The sequence below is a fragment of the Panthera tigris genome, chromosome F3 (assembly GCF_018350195.1).
Source record: "Panthera tigris isolate Pti1 chromosome F3, P.tigris_Pti1_mat1.1, whole genome shotgun sequence".
Lineage (NCBI taxonomy): Eukaryota > Metazoa > Chordata > Mammalia > Carnivora > Felidae > Panthera > Panthera tigris.
The window spans coordinates 64,661,127-64,682,699 of record NC_056678.1 but is presented as its reverse complement, the minus strand read 5'-3'; the positions used below and the strand labels follow the sequence as shown (position 1 = coordinate 64,682,699).

General features: G+C 46.5%; 1 protein-coding gene across 1 annotated transcript in view; it reads right to left on the bottom strand.

Annotated features, from left to right (window-relative positions):
* The window catches only part of COPA (COPI coat complex subunit alpha), a 45,098-nt gene that overhangs the window by 13,339 nt on the left and 10,186 nt on the right, over window positions 1-21,573 (bottom strand). The window contains exons 5-17 of the mRNA XM_042975630.1: window positions 19,406-19,482; window positions 18,589-18,698; window positions 13,554-13,663; window positions 11,826-11,925; window positions 10,904-11,039; window positions 10,384-10,466; window positions 7,738-7,888; window positions 6,714-6,780; window positions 5,739-5,814; window positions 3,755-3,837; window positions 2,705-2,844; window positions 1,808-1,893; window positions 1,555-1,693 (exon numbers count right to left, since the gene is read on the bottom strand). Of these exons, the coding sequence (XP_042831564.1) occupies window positions 1,555-1,693; window positions 1,808-1,893; window positions 2,705-2,844; window positions 3,755-3,837; window positions 5,739-5,814; window positions 6,714-6,780; window positions 7,738-7,888; window positions 10,384-10,466; window positions 10,904-11,039; window positions 11,826-11,925; window positions 13,554-13,663; window positions 18,589-18,698; window positions 19,406-19,482 (1,358 nt within the window). The remainder of the gene's footprint in view (window positions 1-1,554; window positions 1,694-1,807; window positions 1,894-2,704; window positions 2,845-3,754; window positions 3,838-5,738; window positions 5,815-6,713; window positions 6,781-7,737; window positions 7,889-10,383; window positions 10,467-10,903; window positions 11,040-11,825; window positions 11,926-13,553; window positions 13,664-18,588; window positions 18,699-19,405; window positions 19,483-21,573) is intronic.

Genomic DNA, 21,573 nt, shown 5'->3' with positions numbered 1-21,573 from the left:
AGTATAAAGTTCTTACAACACAATATAAAAGGGGTGTCTGGTATCTGGATGGCTCAGTTGGTTAAGCATCTAATTCTTGATTTTGGCTTAGGTCATGATCTCATGGTTGTGAGATCAAGCCCCATGCCTGGCTCAGCATGGAGCTCCACACTGAGCCTGCTTAGAATTCTCTCTCCTTCTCTATATGCCCCTCCCCCACTCATGCTCTCTCCACCTCCCGCCCAAGGTAGACAAAAAAACAACAAAAAGTTTCTACAAGAGGATACAAAAGAACGCCTTTATAGCCTTGGAGTCAATAAAGGTTTCTCAAATAAGATACAAAACCCAATATCCACAATAGGTAAGAGTCATAAATTCAACTATATTAACATAACAACATCTATTCATCAAAGGATAGGATATCATGAAAAGAATCAGAAGACAAACTATGCAATGGAAGGAGGCATTAAGATTTGTAACATGTAGCCCAAAGGACTGACACTCAAATATATGAAAAACTCCTAAAATAACCAGGATAGATAACCCATTAAACAAAAACAGATAAAAGTCCTGAACAAAATTCACAGAAAAGGGAACCCTGAGGGGTGGTCAACTGAAAAGTTGCTCACTCTCATTAGGAATCAGAGAGTGGCAAAGCTAAATGACAGTGAGATGCCATCACGGATCCACCATAAAGACGAAAGAAGTCTGACAAAGCCAAGTGTTGGCCAGGATGACAAGCGAGGAAGCTTTGATACGATGCTGATGGCCGTGCAAATCGGTACAGCCACTTTGGAAAGCAGTTTCACATTACCTAGTGAATGTGAAGAGACGCACACTCTACGATCCAGCAATTTGGTTCCGGACACTCCAGAGAAATGTTGTGTGTGTATGCACCAGAACACAGAGGACACTTTATCACAGTAGCAAAACCCTAGAAATAACTCAAATAGCCCTGTAGAGCAGAGCGGATAAACTGTGGTATGTTCACAGAATATTATACAACAACGAAGACAAGTAAATTAGAGCTGTAACGTAGGTATGTACATCTTACAAACAAAATATGGAGCCAAATAAGAGCAAAATAAGCAAAATACGAAAATAACATACTCAGGATGATTTACATGCAGTTCAAACCAGGCAAAATTAAAACATCATTTGAAGACATACTGGGTGGTAAAATTACAAAGAAAACCTTGGACGAAATTACCATAAAAGTCAGAATAATGTTATCTTTCGGTGGGAAACGGAGGCGGTTGTGATTAACAACCACATGGTGGCAAGAGGCCTCTGGAGGCCAGCACTCTTCTGTTTCCTGACTTGGGTGGCAGGAACGTTCATTATATGACGATTTGCCATTCTCTACGTATATATTCCGCATTTTTCTTTATTCAAGTCATACGTCACGATTTTTTAAAGACTTGAAAAAGAATGTTCAGCTGTGCCCAGCACATATGCGCCAAAGATTTTCCACGAAGAAAAGTTCAAGGAGGACTTCAGTTACATCCCTTGAGACAGGACAGTGATTTTAAGAAGCTACCTTCTCCCACTCTGTGTATCAGAGAATTCACTTACCCAGTGGTGACGGCATATTTGATGTGGTTGCTTGTGGTATAGATAAATACCCCACTCTCATCCCAGGCCCCACTCTTGACGCGAATGTTCTCGTGAATGTTACACAGAGCCTCCAGTTTGCGGTTACAGATCACGATGGCTGTAAGAGGCAAAGGGCATGAGTACTCTGCTGGACAGGGTGAGTGAAGCAGGCTGGCAGGGATGGGAGCGCAGGACTGGTGTCTACATCAGGGTGGGTATAAGGGAGACTCACCATGCTTGGCCAGTAGTGCTACATGGGACATGTCTGCTGACCAGATAACGTATTTCACCTTGGAAATCTTCACAGATGCCAGAGTCCTGGGACAGAGAAAGGCGAACGTGAGTGGACCTGACTCCAAAGTCCCAGGTTACGACCTACATCCTTTTCATCACCAAATTAAACCCTAATTTCTTAAAATAATACCAACTAGGGGCGCCTGGGTGGCTCAGTCGGTTAAGCGTCCAACTTCGGCTCAGGTCACGATCTCATAGCTTGTGAGCTCGAGCCCCCTGTCAGGCTCTGGGCTGACCGCTCAGAGCCTGAAGCCTGCCTGCTTCAGATTGTGTGTGTGTGTTTCTCTCTCTCTCTGCCCTTCCCCTGCTCGCCTTCTGTCTCTCTCTCACTCAGAAATAAACACTAAAAAATATATATTTAAAAAAATAAAAAATAATACCAAATAAACAGTCCCTGTATTGTAGCTGAGTGATGGAAACACTTCGGCTCACACTGTAGGCTCCCCCGTACCCCCCCCCCCCCCCCCCCCCACCCCAGCCATCAACTCCCTGTCCCTCAGGAATTTGTGTACGTCTGATCTCACCAGAGGACTATAAGCTCCTTTAAGCACAGGATGCCACTCATCCCTACGTGCCCGTGATTCTAAGTGCCGAGAGCATTCTTTGTTCAGGTAAGTGCTCCAAAAACAGATAAATAAGGCCCTCACTGTAACGCTAGTGGGTACGGACAGGATGGACAGTGATCACAGAGGGGAAAAGTGGCAAGAAAGAGTCTCGGAGTTACACACAGAAGTGGTCAAGCCTGAGGCGAACTTCCTGGGGGAAGAGCTCCCGCTACAGACGTCCACTCCCATCCACTACATGCCTGTCTGCTTAAGGGCACCTGACACGTTACCGCTTCTGTTGTACGTCAAAGAGCGTGATGGATTCTGCATCTCGGAGCAGGAGGTTTCCTGTGCCAGCATAAAAGATCTCATCGCAGTTGGGCACCTGTACCTTTTTGGTGATCTCATTCTTCAGATTCTTGATCAGAAGCTGAAATAATTATCACAAGTGGGGTTATCGGAAATGTGTGCTCATAAGATGATGACAGCTGACAACACGCCTCAGCAACTGTCCCTTGGTTTCAATAAACCAAGTTAGGGGGCGCCTGGGTGGCACAGTTGGTTAAGCGTCTGACCCTTGATCTCGGCTCAGGTCACGATCTCACAGTTCGTGAGTTCAAGCCTCGCATCAGGCTCTACGCTGAAGGTACGGAGCCTGCTTGGGATTCTGTTTCTCCTTCTCTCTTCCCCTCCCCTGCTTGTGCACGCGCATGCACTCTCTCTCTGTCTCTCAAGATAAATAAACGTTAAATCTACTCTTTCAAAAAAAAATAAATAATAATAAATAAAATAAACCAAGTTCGGGTGTTTTCTGTCCGGGCCGGTCACCATTTTGGCAGACCACCCTAACCAAGACCCTCTCTGGAGGCCCTGACAGCTTCTGTTTCTTCCCTCAACTGAAATACCCTGAGAAGTCCAACTAACCCCCGAATTCCTCCATCGATCAGAGCGAGAACGGTACTTCTGGGCTGGGGCTTACATATTTTCTTGAGATCTTTGTTTCTCTCGCTCAGGATCACTTCCACTTCAAGTACCAATGAGGGTAGTTAGGATAAAAAAGGAATTACTCCTCACCCAGACCACCGCTTTCAAATTTGACATTTTTGGGCTTCTGTTTTGTCAACAGTGACTTTACCTTTGTTCTCAAACCCAGATCCACAGTGACCATCAAGCCAATCGAGTCAATTTTAAGGCTCTTTGTCTCCCAAGGGGACTGTGGTATCTGCACGATGATCGCAGCTCCCCAGGGGAGAGGAGAAAGAGAACGTGCTCTTTCTTCATGCAATACACCACTGCCCCCACACTTCCCAAATCAGTTTCCCCTTTCTGCCCTAACTCACCGAATGCATCCGATCCAGGACAGCAAACCGGTTTCGAGCAACCCAAACGGCCGTCAGGCCTGAGGATCGTTTCCCTTCGGGAGCTGAGAACAAAACCAAAGGGCGGGAAGCGTGTGGCGAGCCACTGGCAGGTGACGAGCCACTGGCAGGTGACGGAGTCGGCGCCACGGAGCTGCCCGTCTTGCTGGCTGCCACGCCCGCTTTGCCGGTTCAGCTGCTTCCTGACTAATTCAGCTGTAACCCGAGGCTATCGTCAGTGACTTTTCCCCACCAGTCCCCTCCAAACTCCAACCTGCACCCTGCCAAGCCTCTTCTCTCCAGGCCAAGTGGCTGCCTGTCAGCCAACACCGGGTACTGGCACAGGGACCGCCCATCTTGGGAGACAGCACACTCCATCGAGCTAACGAGCGGGGCCTCGCTGGCCAAGCTGTGGCGCGGCAAGCAGCCCGTCAGTGTCCAGGACCTCCTATCTCAACAAGCTGGAGTGGAGACAGAGCCCCCTCCCCAGGACGCAGCTGCTCTGCTGCTTTTAACATGCAAATGCAGACCCCCGGTAGAGCAGGGTGGGGCAGAGCGCTCCCAACTGAATCTTGACAGGCAGATGAGCTCGGTGCCGGGCAGTATTTAGCACCGAGCCTTGCTCCATAAATGTCACTCACTCGCATCACCCTGAAGAAAGTTACGAAATGTTCCTCGGTTCCCAAACACCTCACTGGCTGACTACGACTCCGAATGGGCACTCCACCCTCGGGGAAACTTCAAGGGTCGTGCGCAGAAGGATGCGCCGAAACACCCATATGCGAGCCCATCGGCGGCGAAGTGGACAAAACGTGCTGGCCCGCCTCGCTTTGTGCCCCTCTGGCACCTGTGGTGACAGGCAATTCTAATCATGACCGACACCCCCGTGTTCCAGGGGCTGGGGAGCCACATTATTCAAGCTTTTGGTCTTTCTCTTCCTCTCTGCTGCCTAGCACCCGGCTGCACCTTTCCACCTTTGCCAATTATTACCTCCTTTGAAAAATGGAGAAGATAAAACCTAAGTGGTAACAAAGCAAAACTAAGAAATAATCGTGAATGCGTGGGGAAAAAGAACAAGGAGGTGGGTAGGGAGGGGCACAATCACAATTTGATCAGAAATGGCTCAACTGTTTAACTTATAGGGGAGACTGGTTATGGATACCAAAGACACACAAGTTCCCTGTCCTTTCACCAAGACCACGCTTTCAAAAAAGAGTGAACCGTATTAGCAAACAATCATGACACGGTGAGTGGCACCCGCAAAAGGGCCAGAGCTGGCAAAATTACTTCTCGCAATCTGCTCACGGAGTCTAAAATATCATAGAAGTGTGCCAGTAAGGTGAGGACCCAAGAAAGCCTCTATAAAGCAACGGGAGGAAGTGGACTGAAAAGAGCCTAAGTGAGACACCTCCATTCTGGAAGGCTGTCGGCAAATCCTAACAGGAAGGACAGCGACAAGGGCTGGCGGTGATGGACGAGGTAGACAGGGGTCTCAGCTGGATCCTGGGATCCCTGGCGGGGTGTGGGGCTGTTAGCAGCCTCATTTCTTTGACATGCAAAGGAAGCAAATCGGATCTGGATGTGGATGGGAGAGCATAAATCCCCAGTCCCAGGATGAGACATTGCAAGATTGGAACCACATTCTTAAATAAATGAAACTACCAGGGTGAAAGTCATATCGGCTGACAATAAACTAGGATAACATGCTGTGCTGAAAGGGAAAATGGAGAGTTTCTAATAACCAAATTATAAAATATATATATCTAGCTGGAGTAATAAAATGGAGGAGGAACATGAATATTTCACACCATGGTCGCCTCTGATGCAACTGTCAGCAGCACCTGCCAACAGACACGAGTGATGTGACCGTGGCCTGGTGGGGGGGAACGTGAAAAACTCGAAGAGGCGCGACAGCGCGGCGGAGGAGAGCTGTGCGCAAAGCCGGGCAGACACAGGGGGCGCCTACCGTCGGGATTCTGGGAATCCGCGTCCTTGGGGATGGTGTACAGGTCATAGGTGCTATTCTCCAAGTTGCTGGCTCTCTGTAGAGGAAACAGGAATCAGATGGTGACAGGAACCCAAGACGGCAGTTTATTCTGACAGAGGAAACCGCGCCGTCACACGATGATCTGTAGCCATCCCTTTCTCACCTGTCACCCACAGGGACAGGGGGACGTGTCTACGGCTAGCAGTTCTCAGACTCGTCGCCAAAGAACTCGGAATTCGCGTCACTTCATATTTTTTGTATCCTCCAAAGGTTTATGCAGGTATTATTTGAAAGGCAGCAAGGACTGCTCTTGACTCCACACGTTAATAAACTAAATCCCCAGTATTCTGGTGCTCTACCTAAGCATACTCATCAGCTTAAAAGTTTGTTCAAGGGGAAAAAAAAATCAAAGACGACAGTAAACACAACTCCCGGGGAAAAAATGCTAAGACTCTTAGATACTGAACAAAGAACGGGATCAGACACACTAGAAGTCATACGGGGAAAGACAAGTTTTCGTTCTTTTTAACTTGGCAAACAGGGCACTCAAACTAGAACGTCATTCCTCTCTTTCCCCCAAATTCCACGGCAAGAAGTACGGGGGCTACTTGCTGACCCTGAAGGCAACTTCACTGAAAGGCACCCCTCCTCCAGGTCAGCTCTTCTATTTTTGCCCCCGTGAAGGAATCAAGACAAGCGTTCCCGAGTCGGGTCATTCATCTTGAGGCTGCGTTACGTGTAGAAATTGCCAGCCTTAGTGAAGATGTAAGTTCACAAACCCCTAACGTGCTTATGGTAACTGGAGCTGACCCGGTTTGAGGCTGCTTACTGTGTTAGCTCTCTCAAAATGACCACTACAGAGCTTCTACACGGCCACTACGGTTTTCCTACGGGCATGAGAAAGAGACCTACGGAAAACGGGAAGATCCTAGGAGGACAGCAGGGGTCACATACCGTACACAACAGGACTGCATTTTCTGCTGGATTGTACGACATATTGAACACCGGGAACTTGGAACCACTAGGGATGTACATGGAGAAAGAGAAAATGAGGAAGGGGAGTAAGGACGGAAGGAAGAAAGGCATGACTCCCACACCTCCTACTTACCCAATCTTTACACATATAACTCGTCACTTTCATAATCAGGAATAAAAATAAACATTCCATCTACTCTCTTCCTTCTTTCAAGGCTAGGACACCCCTAGCTCAGCTTTGACAAACAGTTTAAAAAAGGCAAACCCTGGTACAGGTCCGATTTTTCAACGGAACGTAGGGTCAGCACTCGCTGCAGTGAGCGGGACTGGGTCTTCTTGGGGACAAATTCCTACACATAACTGCAGGGGACACCACAGAGCCACGTGATGGGCTCCGTCTCTGGCTAATTTGTCCCGTCCCTTGGAGTGTTCACATAAACCCATCTTTTTATTGTAGTAATGCTGGAGGGTGGTTATCAAAGCCTCGTGCCAGAGCCTGCCACCATCAATGTTTCAGCATGCTGATGCAGCTGGCCCTCCGAAAGGACAGTTTTTTTGCCAGACATCCCAGAGCTGATCACATCTTCAGAGTGAAGAGCTTCCAGAGACGTATATTCTAGTTTAGAGTTGTATGCGTTTTGCTGGAAAGCAAAGCAAAGTCCCAGAAATGCCAAACACAGGCAAAAAGGCCTGTCACCAAGTCGGGCCACTCAACCAGGAAACTTTCTCTGGTTCGCAAGAAACCCGGCCGACTGTGGCAGTAGTGATGTCCTGTGCACAGGCTCACTAGCATTCTAATCAGGGAAGCTGCCCTTCTCTTCATGGCCTCCTCCTTGCCCACCATGCTCCTGGGGTTTAAACTGAGCAGCTTCCCCAGTGGGGACTCGATCTGCGACAGGAGAGGAGACCCAAAATGTCATCAAAAGAACGGAATTCTATTTGTGGGTATCGCAGCGTGGTGACAGATCAGAGGGTCCGGCGGGAGGAAACGTGTCTGATTTACCTCCGCAGCTGCATCACCGCTACGTCTTTGGAGCTGTTGAAATCCAACTGACGTAAGAATCGGTCCTTGACGTAATGTAGCATATTGCCGTGAACAGCGTAGGCTGGCCTTTCCCGTTCCAGTTTAAACACAATCATGCCACCATCATGGCCTGGGGCACAGGGAGGAGAGAGGAAAGAATTAGCTGAAGGCAAGAAAGCAAGCTGGAAACAGGAGATACACGAGGATGAGGATTATATTTGTGCTAAAAACAAAGGTACCTAAATGTGTCCTTTATTTGTCTACATTCCCACGGTTGTTAGAAGCTTCCCTCAAATCAATTTCTGTGAATCCTTTTCTAATACTCTACCTAACGCTGTCACATTTACACACACCCTCCTCTGTGTTCTCCTAACACCTTGTACAAAGTTCCATCACACTGAAAGTAAACAGACAGGATTACATCAAACTAAAAGGCTTCTGCACAGTGATGGAAATCACCAAGATGCAAGAGCGAGCAACCTGCTGAATGAATGGGAGAAAATATTTGCAAACCAAATATCCAATAAAGGGTTAATGTCCAAAATATAGAAAGAACACAACTCAATATAAAGAAAGAAAACCACACGCAAACAACCCAATTCGAAAAGAGGCAGAGGACTTGAATAGACATTTCTCCAAAGACCTACAGATGGCCAGCAGGCATATGAAAGGGCGTTCGACGTCTCTAATCACCAGGGAAATGCAAATCAAAACCACAATGAGACATCGGCTCATACCTGTCAGAGTGGCTAGTATTAAAAAGACAAGAAATAACAGTGCTGGCGAGGATGTGGAGAAAAGAGAACCCTTGCGCGCTGCTGGTGGGAATGTAAATCGGTGCAGCCGCCGTGGAAAACAGTATGGAGGTTCTTCAAAAATTAAAAATAGAACTACCGTATGATCCAGCAATTCCATTACTGAGTATCTACCTGAAGAAAACAACAGAACACCAATTTGGAGAGATACATGCCTCTCCATGTTCACTGCGACATTATCTACAGCAGCCAAGATATGAAGGAAGCAACCTAAGTGTCCCAGGGCTGGTAAATGGATAAAGAAGATGTGGCGCGCGTGCGCGCGCACACACACACGCGCGCCTATTACTCGACCGTAGAGAATGAAATCCTGCCACTTACAACGACATGGATGGACCTAAAGGAATTAGGCTAAGTGAAGTGAGTCAGAACGACTAATGTTAAGATTTCACTTCTATGTGAAATCTAAAAAAAGAATACATCAACAACAACAACAAAACAGAAACAGACTCCTAGGTACAGAAAACAAACTGGTAGTTACCAGAGGCTGGAGGTGGTAGAGAGTGACCAAAATAGGTAAAGGGGATCGAGAGGTATAAATATCCAGGTATAAAATAAGTAAGTCCCTAAGCATGTGATGCACAGCTTAAGGAATATAGTCCGTGATACTGTAGTAACTTCACGTGGTGAGAGACGGTAACTAGACTTAATCATGGGGATTACCTGGTAATTTATAAAAATATCGAATCACTACCACGTAAACCCGGAACTAACAGGCTACATATACGTCGACTATGCTTTGATTCAAAACACAAAGAAGCCCCTAGCATCGCACTTAGCATCCTGCACTGTAATGAAGTCCACCAGCTCCACTATCCCATGAGCTCTGGAAGACGGGAATCATGGTAATTTCCAAGCATCCCCAGTCCCTAGCAAACAGCAAGGACATACAGGTTTCTGCTGAATGGGGATACTAGTTGAAAAAGCCTTTCTTTTCTTTTTTTAATGTTCTCCTTTTCCCTACTAGCATCATCCATCTCTCAGAGAGACCGTCCACCTGTCGGCTCTCCACGCGTAAATCAGATCATTCACTTCCCTCCCCAGCCGCTTCCGATGACCTTCCGCCCGCCCGTTCAGAATAAAATCCTCAGTCCAACCCCGGCCTTGCCTGCAAGGCGGAGCACAGCTGGGCCTGCTCTTCCTCCCGGGCTACTGGGCCCCTACTCACCGCGCTCCCGCTGGCCTCTCCGCCGTCTCACGCGCGCTCACCGCCCCCCTCAGACCCCCGGCCCCGCAGCCCCGCGCCCCCCTCACACACACTCGGAGTCTCGCGCGGCCCCGCCCGCCCGGGCCTGCCACCTCCTCACTTTCCTGCACGCCGGTCCCCCTCCACGCTCCTTTGGCTGAATGTTTCTTCAAAGCCTCCTCTGCGTGTTCATTGCCTTACGGTCCCTCTCCCCTCACCACAAATAACATTCCATAGAGTCAGGGACGCGGCCTCGGGCACCGCTCCACCAGCAGCACCCAGACCGGGGCCCGGCGCTCAGGGCGCATCCGCTACCTGCGTGACTGCCGCTCAGCCACGGGCGCCGCAGCCGGAGAACGCTGAGTGTCCACCATGAGCCTCCTGACTTGTCAAAGAGGATGGGCTTTATTGCCCAGCGGACCCGGGTGGAGACAGAACACTACACGAAGGGTCCTCCAGGACGGTAAGGGGGACAGACGGACAAGGGCTTCGGCCGTGTGGCTCTGAGAAATCCCCTTCTCATCCTACTCTGTGTCCACCGGAGTCAGAGCTAACAGAGCATCATGCTCAAGTCGTACAAACTCTGAGCTTCAACGAGGAAAAAAGAGAAGAAATGACCCTTACCTGCCGCAAAGAGGTTCAGGTTGGGGTGGGCGGCCAGGACCCAGAAACGATCGTGGTCCCTGCGGAAGGTCTGAACCCCAGTCCTAGGAAAGCAACAGGTAAGCAAAAGAAAATACTAATTTCTGAGACATCTTCAGCCTATCACATACAAGAGCAGTGAGTGGAAGTCAGCAAAACCTCACTGGTCCTATTATTTTGAATTTCAATTTCTTCTTATTCATCACGATTTCCCGTTACGCTACCTTTATTGCGTATTTCTTACGTCTCTAGCTACAGAAGAGCATGCTTAAATTTGGAGGAGAAAAGAATGTGCGTGGAGATTGTATTTGATGGGCAATCTGTAAATGCTGGCTGATCTCCAGGCCGCCTCGAGCTTTCCTAACACCGGATCTGACCTCTCCATATGCTGAAGATGGTTAAGAGGCACACAGAAGCAGTCTAATCTAAGTGGCAGGAGACAGAACGAGACAGAGGAGGGCCTTTCCCCCAGCTGTGGTCAACACCATTGTAACCCCCTTACCTCTTGGACATATCCCAGACGCGGATGCTCTTGTCCTCAGAATTGCTGAGGATCAGCTCTTGGCGAGGGTGGAAGACGGCACAAGACACGTTGTTGTAATGACCACGACAGGTGTCAACCTCCCACGCCTTTGACTCTAAAGGACCAAAAAGAATTAGATGATCTCTCACAACTCCCTACTGCTACATGTTTAGGATTTAAAATGATGGCATCTCAGTTGGTTGAGGGTCTGACTCTTGATTTTGGGTCAGGTCATGATCCCAGGGTCATGAGATGGAGTATCAGGCTTCTCGCTGAGCACGGAACCTGCTTAAGATGCTCTCTCTCCCTCTCTCTCTGCCCCCTCCCCCACTCGCGTGTCCTAAGATAAAAAATTTAAAAATTAATAAAATAAAATTATGGCATCTCTAACCAAATGCTAGGTATACTTCAAAACGTTAAATCAGCAACTTCCTTCTAAAATGGCAATTTTCTCCACTTAAGCCTCTGAATCTCTACGCGTTTGTTCTTCCATTCTGACCCTCCTATCAATAATAGCACCTCTTCTCCATCATTCTTTATCCTCTTACCCTGTTTTACTTGTCACTAGCTGTCGTGATTGAATAAATATACAAATTCCATATGCTTTAGTCACCTTTGTATCTTCAGAGCCTTGAACAGTGACTAGTACAAAGCAGATACTCAACCAATAAATATTTTTTGAAAGAATAAATTCTTCCACTTAACTGTGTTCTGACTCCCCCAAATCAGGATGCCTCAAAAACAGGAAAATAGAGGATGCGGCAATTTTTGTGCTCCTGGGATTAGCACAACCATCTAAGGTAGGAAAACGGGTCGTGAAGTCCGGACGACCTGGCTACGTCACCTTGCTGGCCAGCAGTCCATTTTTTGGACACAGTGATACTGTCACTGGTTTACTCACCATTCATGCGCCAGATTTTCACCTGGCGGTCATCTGCCCCAGATACAATAAGGGGCATGGTGGGGTGGAAGGCAGCCCAGTTTACTCCGCGATCATGACCCTGCAGAAAACAAGAAGTGGTTCTTCTAAAATGCCTTTATAACTATTACTCAAAGCAAACTGAAGGGCCACGCTGGTGGTTATAAAAGACGTCTCTGACTTCTACTCTTCCTGTGAAAAGACGCGAGGGGTGATGCTATTCTAAGGTATGAACACGAGAGCCACCGTGTCAACCCATCCAATATTACATCCAAGTTCTCATGGCAACTCCCAGATCTTTCCACTCCCAAGTTCAGCTTCATTTGCATTTGGGATATACTGCCTTGTTTTATCTACTTACATATTATTTCCCCAACTCATTATTAACATCTGAAGAACAAAGACCAATTTTATAACTTACTGAGGAAATGTGGCTGGGAAACTCTCAGCTGAGTCCCCATATCCTTTTAGGAAACGTGCAAGGTCAAAACTATTTTCATAGTAATGTTAAGACATGATTTGCCTTTTTCACTCTTACTCTCTCACGAGAGTAGAGTTTTCCAGAGGGCTACGGTGATGTGGTGATATCACTGTTTTCACAGCTAATGGAATGTGTGCTTTTATATTTCGTGTTTTAAAAAAATGAAAACAAATTTTTAAAAAAGGTTTTGTTTTTTTTTAATTTTAGACATAGAGACAGAGACAGAGACAGAGACACAGAGAGAGAGAGAGAGAGAGAGAGAGAGAGAATCTTAAGCAGGCTCCACACTCAGTGCAGAGCCTGACACAGGGCTTGATCCCACGACCCTAGGATCATGACCTGAGCCGAAGTCAAGAGTTGGACTCAACCAACTGGGTCTCCCATCCCCCCCCCCGAAGATAAAAAGTTCTTGGTTTTAATTTCACATATGGTAAAAACTCAAAGATATAATAAACCACATGAACAACTCTTTGGGGTCCTCAGTAAGTTTTAAGAGTATAAAGAGGTTCTCAGACCACAAAGTTTAAGGATTGCTGCTTTTAAGGTATCTTGCACTTTATTTATATAGTTATATTCTGTACCATGGCAAGATCATAGAAAAGGCAATTTCAAACTGGCAGTGTTTTTGAGAGACTTCATGCTGTGGTTAAAATCCCCTGGGTTTTGGAGTCCGACCCAAGTTCAAATCCTAGTTCTTCCATTTACTAGACACATTTGGATTTTGGTAAACTGCTCAATTTCTCTAAATCTCCATTTTTTTTTTTCATCTGTAAAATGAGGTTGATAATATCTATTTCACTGGACAGCTGACAGGATTAAATTGAGTATTTTTAAAAATCTAGTTTCTTTCTCTAATACTCTTCTATTTTCTACCAGGCACACAAGTGACTTACACCTGGCTGGTCCTCAACGAGTACATCTCCCCTCCCAACGGCCCCACTTTTACCAGAGGCCTGAGAATGGGCTCTGCTGCGGGATGGTGACAGCATCTATGCCGGCCTTCTCCCTCTCTCCCCACCGGGTTTAGCAGGTGATGTGACCCTCCCTTAGGTGGCACAGAAGCTTCACGTCTCCCGGCTCACGGACTATTCTATTTCCAGGGCCTCAGAACCATGCCCGGTACTTAACAGGCACCGCACAAATCTGTGTTGAAGGAATGCACAAGTAAGCGGCCACTTCCTGTTTCCAGAGAGGAGCCCAGAGCAGCCTCGGGCTGTGAAGGTAAGTACCTCCAGCACGTGCTTCACCACCGCATCCGTAGTTCCAAACAGATCAACCCCGGTGATTCCTCTCACGTCGGACTCCACTGCGCCAGGGGACAAGTTCTTCTTCCTCAGACCTTTGAAGGGACAAGGAGTGGGATGAAAGACACAGAACAGTGTTACCAAAGAGAGCACGGTCACAGAGGCACTGGAAGGGACAGTGATACGACTAGTGTTAAGGAAAAGGAAGGGAAAAGCAATCTAGAGAGATCGAAAAAAGAGGAGACTCAAGAGCTCCTATGTGTTTCTTTCTAGAGACGTTCAAAACGTTAAAGTACGTTCACTAACCATTCTTTTAACAGACCCACTACTGGGCTGTGTTCCCAGAGGACGACAACCCAAACCTCGGACACAGTGAACTTCCTCAACAAGCCTCACCTCAAGAGCAATCTATTGGAATTTCTAGTCTTTTTTGTTCTTGAAATGTGGCCTCAGATGATGACCGTTCCATTTCCACTTTCAACTCTGTGACGACTATAGCAACTTTTCTTCCATCATCTCAAAAACTTTTGAGTGCTTCTCAAACTGGCAGCTGTTAGGCACCTCATGGGGAAGTTCCAAAGCCGATATGGAAACAAGACCTACTAAATACTAAATGGCTCTTTGGTGGATGAAGAGCGTAAAACTACAAACCATGCAAGAAGTGTCCTCATTCTTCTGTGGGACTCCTGGGCAGAGAGCAAAATGATCAGAACTGTCATGTCTTTCTCGTTTCAGATTTTTATTTAAACTCTACCTAGCGCGTAACTGTCATGTCCCTTTAAGCTCTTACGTAAGAAAGCTGGTTACAGATCTGAATACGTGTATTTTGCCATTAAAACTTTGGGAGGCTAGTTTCACCGGGAGGAACTACCCATAATTTGAAAACAACAGAAAAAAAACCCCAGAGTAAGAAGAGTCTTATTTGTGTAGGACCCAAATTTATGGCTCAACTACACCTATCTTTAAAAGCTATTTGCGGTACAGTCACAACCAAAATTATGCTAACAATGCAACTACCTTACATTTGAGAGCACTTTGTGATTTTCTGAGCACTCTCTACCATGTTATGTAATTTGATCCTGAGAACGGCCTTTTGAAACAGGCAAGCAGATATAATTATACCAGTTTATAAACAAAATAGAAGAGGGACTAAAATTTTATCTTTTAAAGCATCTGTGGAGGAAAGAGGAAATTGGAACTACTGGCACGTGTAAAATTAAAGACAAGTATCCATAATTTGGGGGAAAATAAAAGCTATCATTGAAAATAAAACCTACGTCATTTTAAGCCTGAATTGTGGCATCTGCAGGAAAATATAAACATTTAAGTCTAATGATTATAGTTCTGTTTGTTGTTTTAAAATTACAGTATGTCTCTTCTACTCCAGCAGCATGTAAACGTCAGCACTGGAGAGGCAGGCGCTTAAAAGGACCCGACGGTGTTAATTATCTCGTCCCGTCCAAGATAAGCATCAACAGGTGGGAGAAAGAAAGCCGATGCTGTCACAAAAATGCACTCTCCACGGCTTCATAAATACGTTGTCAAAGGGATGCCTCTTCCCGTTTACTTCGCTGGTCTCTTTAATGGGATCTGCCCACTTCTTCTAATGAGTCTGGTATACGAAACAGATTCAAAGGAAGACACAAAGACAGACAGCGGCGAGAGACTTCGCCTCCAATAAGCGTCAACAAACACATTAAAAGGAAAGCTTATGACAGAACGCAAGGCTTTGCTGCACTTGCTGTCATGATCCAGGAAAGGGGAAGAGCAATAAAAACAGACAGATGAACAGTGACAGGCAGTGAAGAGATACTTAGAGAAGAAACAGTTGAGCCTTCGACAAGCCACTCACGACGACTGAACGACAGATGGAAAATTTCTACAGCAGCTACTCAAATCCAGAGGGAAGGGAGTCCACTCTCAGACTGGACCAGTTTGACGCATGCTTCCCAATGGGGACCAGGGGAAGTAGTAAAAAGAGAGGGATGAGGACAGGAATTGGCAGCAAATTCATCCTTTTTTTAGTCGTCATCGCAAAGATTAAGCCTGAATTACATGGGCTTGACATGCAAAGGTGGAAGCACACGGAGATAATTTAACTGGCAGTTTACTCGGAAGATCAGGCCAAAAAAGTAACCTGCCTCCTACACGTAGATTATAAATATACTCTGTTTTTAACACATATTTTTGCCAGGCTAACAGAAAAGATTCAGGTTAAGTAAGCCCCATGGGGCTCGATTCTCATGGGACAGATAACAAGGAGACAGGTTTTCCTTTAAAATTTGTTTCCTTATTGCTCATCTAACTCAGAGAGCTAGACATGCCGAGAAATTAGAATTTTGAGCAGTCCTTTAACTGTGAGGGTGTTCATTCTGTGACTCAGAACGAACTTTTCCTCTCTCAGAATTACCACCTCTGGTCCCTGACAGATCCGAAAGGTAATCCCTCTTCCTGTATGCAGACTCATCTGAACTCAGGCGAAAATAACTCTGCTAAAAAGAGTGTGCTGGTTTGCACAAGAGGAGAGAATAACTGTAAAAGTCTAACTCAGAGCTCCACTTGGTTAGAGACCAAAGCATTTCCTTTCACTCTGGTTAAGGGGTTACTAGAAGTCGAGAGAGCCGTGAGGGGAGAAAAACACTCAGAAACGGCGGAGAGGGCGACGGCGTTAGCGCAGCCCGTTAGCACGAAACTCCCGGTGTCACTTACGCTAAATACGTGCAGCGCTGCAGAATTATTATAGCGCATCCACGCGCTGCACACAGTCACGAGCCAGCGTAAGCGCCAGCTGGGGTCCACGCTCTCCCCCTCCCTTCTCTGATTCCAGGCCCTGAATTCTGACGTGAAAATGTTCTCCAGCCTACAGAAGTCAAGAAAAGGATTTCTTGCCTCGGGGACTTCAGCTCACCAGCGAGAACCCGTCCACCTGACTGTCCCAATCGCTTGAGCCAGGCCACAGGCACCTGCCGCGCCGCTCCCAGAGCGCGGCAGTAGGAGGCGCTGCTCAGCCCGGTGCTCTACGGACAGAATCAAGCCCTACTGGCCAAAGCAGCAGTTTGTGCAGAGGACAAATCAACTTCTTTATGACCTACGGTGCCATGGGCTACGTAGCATCTCATAAGAACTGAGAAAACAGTCGCTCCAAGTAGTAGCACTTAATTCTGTCACAGGACTCCGGCTGGGAAGGGCCATTCTAAGAATCGCGGCCGAGCAGCTGGAAGAGCGTGAGCTGGGTCCAACCCCATCAGGCACCCACAGCCCGAGACGGGGAGGGCGACCGGAATGGGCGCGCAGCGGAAAGCCCGAAAAGCCACGGCCGGGTTACTGAGAGAGTAAGCGAGGTCCCTGGTGCCAGCGGCCAGGAGAGGGCACGGGCTCACAGCGCCTGTGCTTCGACTCCTGTCGGCAAGGCTGGTCACATCCGGGCGTACTTCAAAAAGCCCCGTCAGTCTGACGAAAAGCCGCAATGGCAAAAGCCCTCGTGGAACAGGCCACAACCGCCCCATCTCCAACACAGTCTGCCCGAGCCCATTCCCTTCTAATTCCGACCCTCTGGAAACGGCAGTAATTCTAGGAATTCTAACAGGAGAGTCGCCACAACACAGGACTCAGACTATCATCTCCGGGTCAAAGCCAGTATGTAACATACGCGGAGTTTCTGTCAAAAGCTCTTCCCGCGGTTGGGAAGGGAAGGGAAGGGAAGGGAAGGGGTGGTGGAGACAGGGATCATTTATGGCACCGAAATTAAGTTTCTAGCTCTTCAGGTCTCTGCCAAACATACTAGAAAGTAAAACAAAAACAAAAACAAAAGCCAAAAGCCCCAAGACTCTGCTCCGCAACCGACCGCCCTCTCCCCCGGCTGCTTCCCTTGCTGCGTGAATCTTAACCCACTGCTCTTACAACGTTCCAAATGCTGCTCCCGCAAATCCAAACCTCTGACTTGCTACTCGTTGGTGGCTTGTAAAAGCAAGTGGCTTCCCGCCCCGGCCCACCCTGTCACAAGGGGGCCGAGAACAGTTACCACCCCAGCCATACAATTCAGGAGGGTGGCTCCTCTACCACCACAAAGAACCAGGCAAGGACCTCTGAGGGGCCTTCCTTTTATAGAATCAAACAGGTGTCTTGCAATCTCCCCACTGACCCTTCACAGAACCCGATCTCTAAGAATTCCTAAGGCAACAAACGAATAGAGAGAGACAATTCAGCAAGCGGTAAGTAAATTTTACTGGGCAGAGGACCCCAGCATCTAGAGCTCCGTTTCCACGTTCCATCCGTCCACAAAGCACTTCCGTCCATCCGCACGCCTGCCTCACAGGTTACAGTCCTTCCCCAGCGTTTCAACTCCCTGCTTAGCAACTTCTCAGCTTTCCTCCACACAGCACTGAACATTTGAATCCGAACCCCCAAATCAAGACACATAAACTGTGAAAGGAGGAACTATCCCCATCAGCCAACATGTACACATCTGTTTTAATTTCTGATTATTTTAATTTCTAGAAGTCTGCCCATTAAAAGGTGTTCTAGACATAAGAAATCCCACCCTCCCCCGTGCTCCTTACACTAGAAGAAATATAATAGAGGGATTGTCCTATTTCTAAACAAGGCCATAGGATCCAAGAGTCCTGTGTCCCCGCACTAATCTATTCCCCAAATTTGTCTTTGTCAAACACATACTCATTTCTTGTTTTGTTTTACTGGAAAGCATGATTCTTAATCAAATACTCCCAACTGTACATAGATTTTAACTAAAAACAGTTCTAATTAAAAAGTAAAATTTTCTTCGAGTTCAATACGTTTTCTGGAGCAGCCACTTTTCTTAAGGAATACCTCTAACACAAAGAACCATCAAAAGCAGATTTAATACCCTCAGAAGCAAAGACACTACGTGATACTGCAAAGACATTACACGAGAAAGAATATTCTACATTTTCCTGTTCTGAGCCAACCACCTCATTATTTCAAGCAATTGCAGTTTTGCGGCAGACACGGCTAGGCTGTCCCCTGAACTTGGGCAGCTCACCGGAAATATCCCAAACACGCACAGTCTGGTCCAGGCTGGCCGACACAACCAGGTCTTCTGAGGGGTGAAACTGAGCACACATTACATAATGGTTGTGCCCTGTTAACACACTGCAAGAAGAAAAAGAAAGACGATACCAAATTAGAGGCAGGACTCAACAGATTCCTACACGTTAAATACCATTCTCTACACTTCACAGACCCAAGTACTCTCTCTGGAGGCAACGGCAAGCCATCCCAACGACTGTGAACTAGTAGCAACAAGGTCAGCTGTTTGAACAACCGTCCCCTTCTTTCCTCCAATGCTTCAGTATTCAAACGTTACTAATTTCTGGAGAAGTGAGACAGCACAGCCCCCCTCGCATATTGAAAACATTCACATGTCAAAATAAGCAGAGTCTTAGTAATTCATACTAGAAACTATCAGATTTGGGGGGGGCATAACCCTCTTAAAGGGCATCCTTTTACATGGTCCTTACATCTTTGTGGAAAGCCCACAACCCAAACACAAAGCAGGATGGAGTTCTAGACCTTGACTCACATTTCAAGGGAACAGAACTGAAAACCAGCTAAGAGATTTGTTCTAAAAGCCTAATGATATGACCTCCCTTCCCTGGAAGAAATGACCGAAGACCCAGAGTCATACATTACTAACAAGATTGCCTCATTTTGTATGTAAAAGCATCTTACAAATCCAGTCAGTAATTAATCAGCAGGAAGAGCCCACTAGGGAAGGGAGACGATGGTTCTAAAGAGAAGTTCATGATGTAAACACAGGCAGAACAAAGCCTGTCTCTGAGCCCCATCTCCTGCTTTACCAGACACAGGTTCTAGACTGCCAGTTCCACACTCGGATGGTCTGATCATCTGAGGCACTCAGAATCCAAGGATATTCCTGAAAGATAATCCAAGACAAAGGGTTTCAACATTAAACAAACATGTTCTTTCAGGTTCTGTGATCACTTCTCTCTTTGGAGGAAACATTCCATGGCCTGGCGTCTCAGCTGTACCAGCAAAGGGACCACAGCCTCGGATTTGTCCGTCTCGCTGCCTCCTCCCCACCATTCTATCAGCTTTTCCCACGTTGGCGCCTGCACTTGGGAGATTTCGGAATGGAAGCCAGACAAAGGCATAAAGGATCCTGAGAGGCAAATAACATATACTGTACTCACTTTCATGTGTATGTGTGTGTATATGTGCATTTCTACTTATACGTGGCTAGTCCTAATTTAAGATCCTATGAAATGATCTTCTCCCTTTAACCCCAGGATTAGACCACTGATTTATGGTCTGACTTCTCCTTATCAGACCATCCAGTCTCAAAAAATTCCCATCTTAGGAACCAAAACAGAAAATAACATCTAAAAACAATGCAGCTTATTTAGAATCTGTAATTGAGAAAAGGAAGCATTTCTTATTCACGGTTGTATCTTCAGCGCTTAGCACAGAACCTAGCAAGTACAAGGCACACATGTACTTACTGGGCCAAGAAAATAAAGTTTCCCTAACTTTCCAGCTAGATGGCAACTTGTCCCAGGCAAGTCTTCAGCAGGTCCCTTGCACTGATGACAGTCCCTAGTTCACAGATCATCCTATTGAGCGGTTACCATTCTCAAGCATTTTTTTTTTTTTAATGAATCACATATATTTTTATTAATTACTTAACATCACTGAACCCTAGTTTCTTCCGTTCATAAAATGGGTTATTATTGACATTTTTGAGTGGAATGATTCTCTGAAGGCTGCCGTCCTGCACATGGAAGGATGTTTAGCAGCACAGCTGGATTCTATGCACTAGATGCCAGCAGCCTTCCTCGCTAAGCGCTAACAACAAAAATGCATCTGGACACTGCCACATCCAGACTCTGCCACATCCTCTGGGGGACAAAATCTCCTGTGGTTGAGAACCATGGAAAAGGTAACAGAAGACCATTCTGGCAGCTCAGCAAGCATTCAATTCACGTTGGCCACCTCCTCCAACCATTCTAAACCTAAAAGCATGACCCCACAGGGGTCTTACACTGCACATGATTTCTTCAAAGTCCCAGCAGTGCTGGAGGAAAATTTAGGATGAAAGAATCTGGAGAATGACCTTAATAAAATGTATTTCCTCTATTTTGTTTTGTGCATTAAGAGTCATGCATCAAACCGAGAGCGCACTTGGCTTCATTTCTCTAAAGTATGTCCCCCAGAATTAAGTGCCAGCAGGATGGCCTCATCGACAACACCCAGCCACAAGCTCACTGTTGCTGAGAATTTTTTTTTCCCATCATTTTAAGTGTACTCTTTAATTCCTACCCCCTATTTCACACATTCCCCCCACTCAGCTCCCCTCTGGTAACCATCAGTTTGTTCTCTATAGTTAAGAGTCTGTTTCTTACTTTTTTTCCTTTGCTCATTTGTTTTGTTTCTTAAATTCCACATGAGTAAGATCATACAGTATTTGTCTTTCTCAGACTTATATTGCTTAGTATTAAACTGTCTAGCTCCATCCAGGTCATTGCAAATGGTAAAATTTCATTCTTTTTATGGCTAAATAACATTCCCGTGTGTGTGTGCGCGCACACGCACGGGCGCGCGCACACACACACACACACACTTCTTTATCCATTCATCTATCAATGGACACTTAGGTTACTTCCATAATTTGGCTACTGTAAATACTGTTGCAACAAACACAGGAGTGCATATATTCCCTTTTATTAGCTTTTGTATTTTGGGGGTGAATATCCACTAGTGTGATTACTGGATCCTAGGGTAGTTCTATTTTTAACTTTTTGAGGAACCTCCATATGGTTTTCCACAGTGGCTGCACCAGTATTCACTCCCACCAACAGTGTACATGGGTTCTCTTTTCTCCACACCCTCGCCAACACTTGTTTCTTTTGTTGATTTTAGCCATTCTGACAGCTATGAGGTGATACCTCACTGCAGTTTTGATTTGCATTTTCCTGATGATGAGTGATGTTGAGCATCTTTTCAGGCA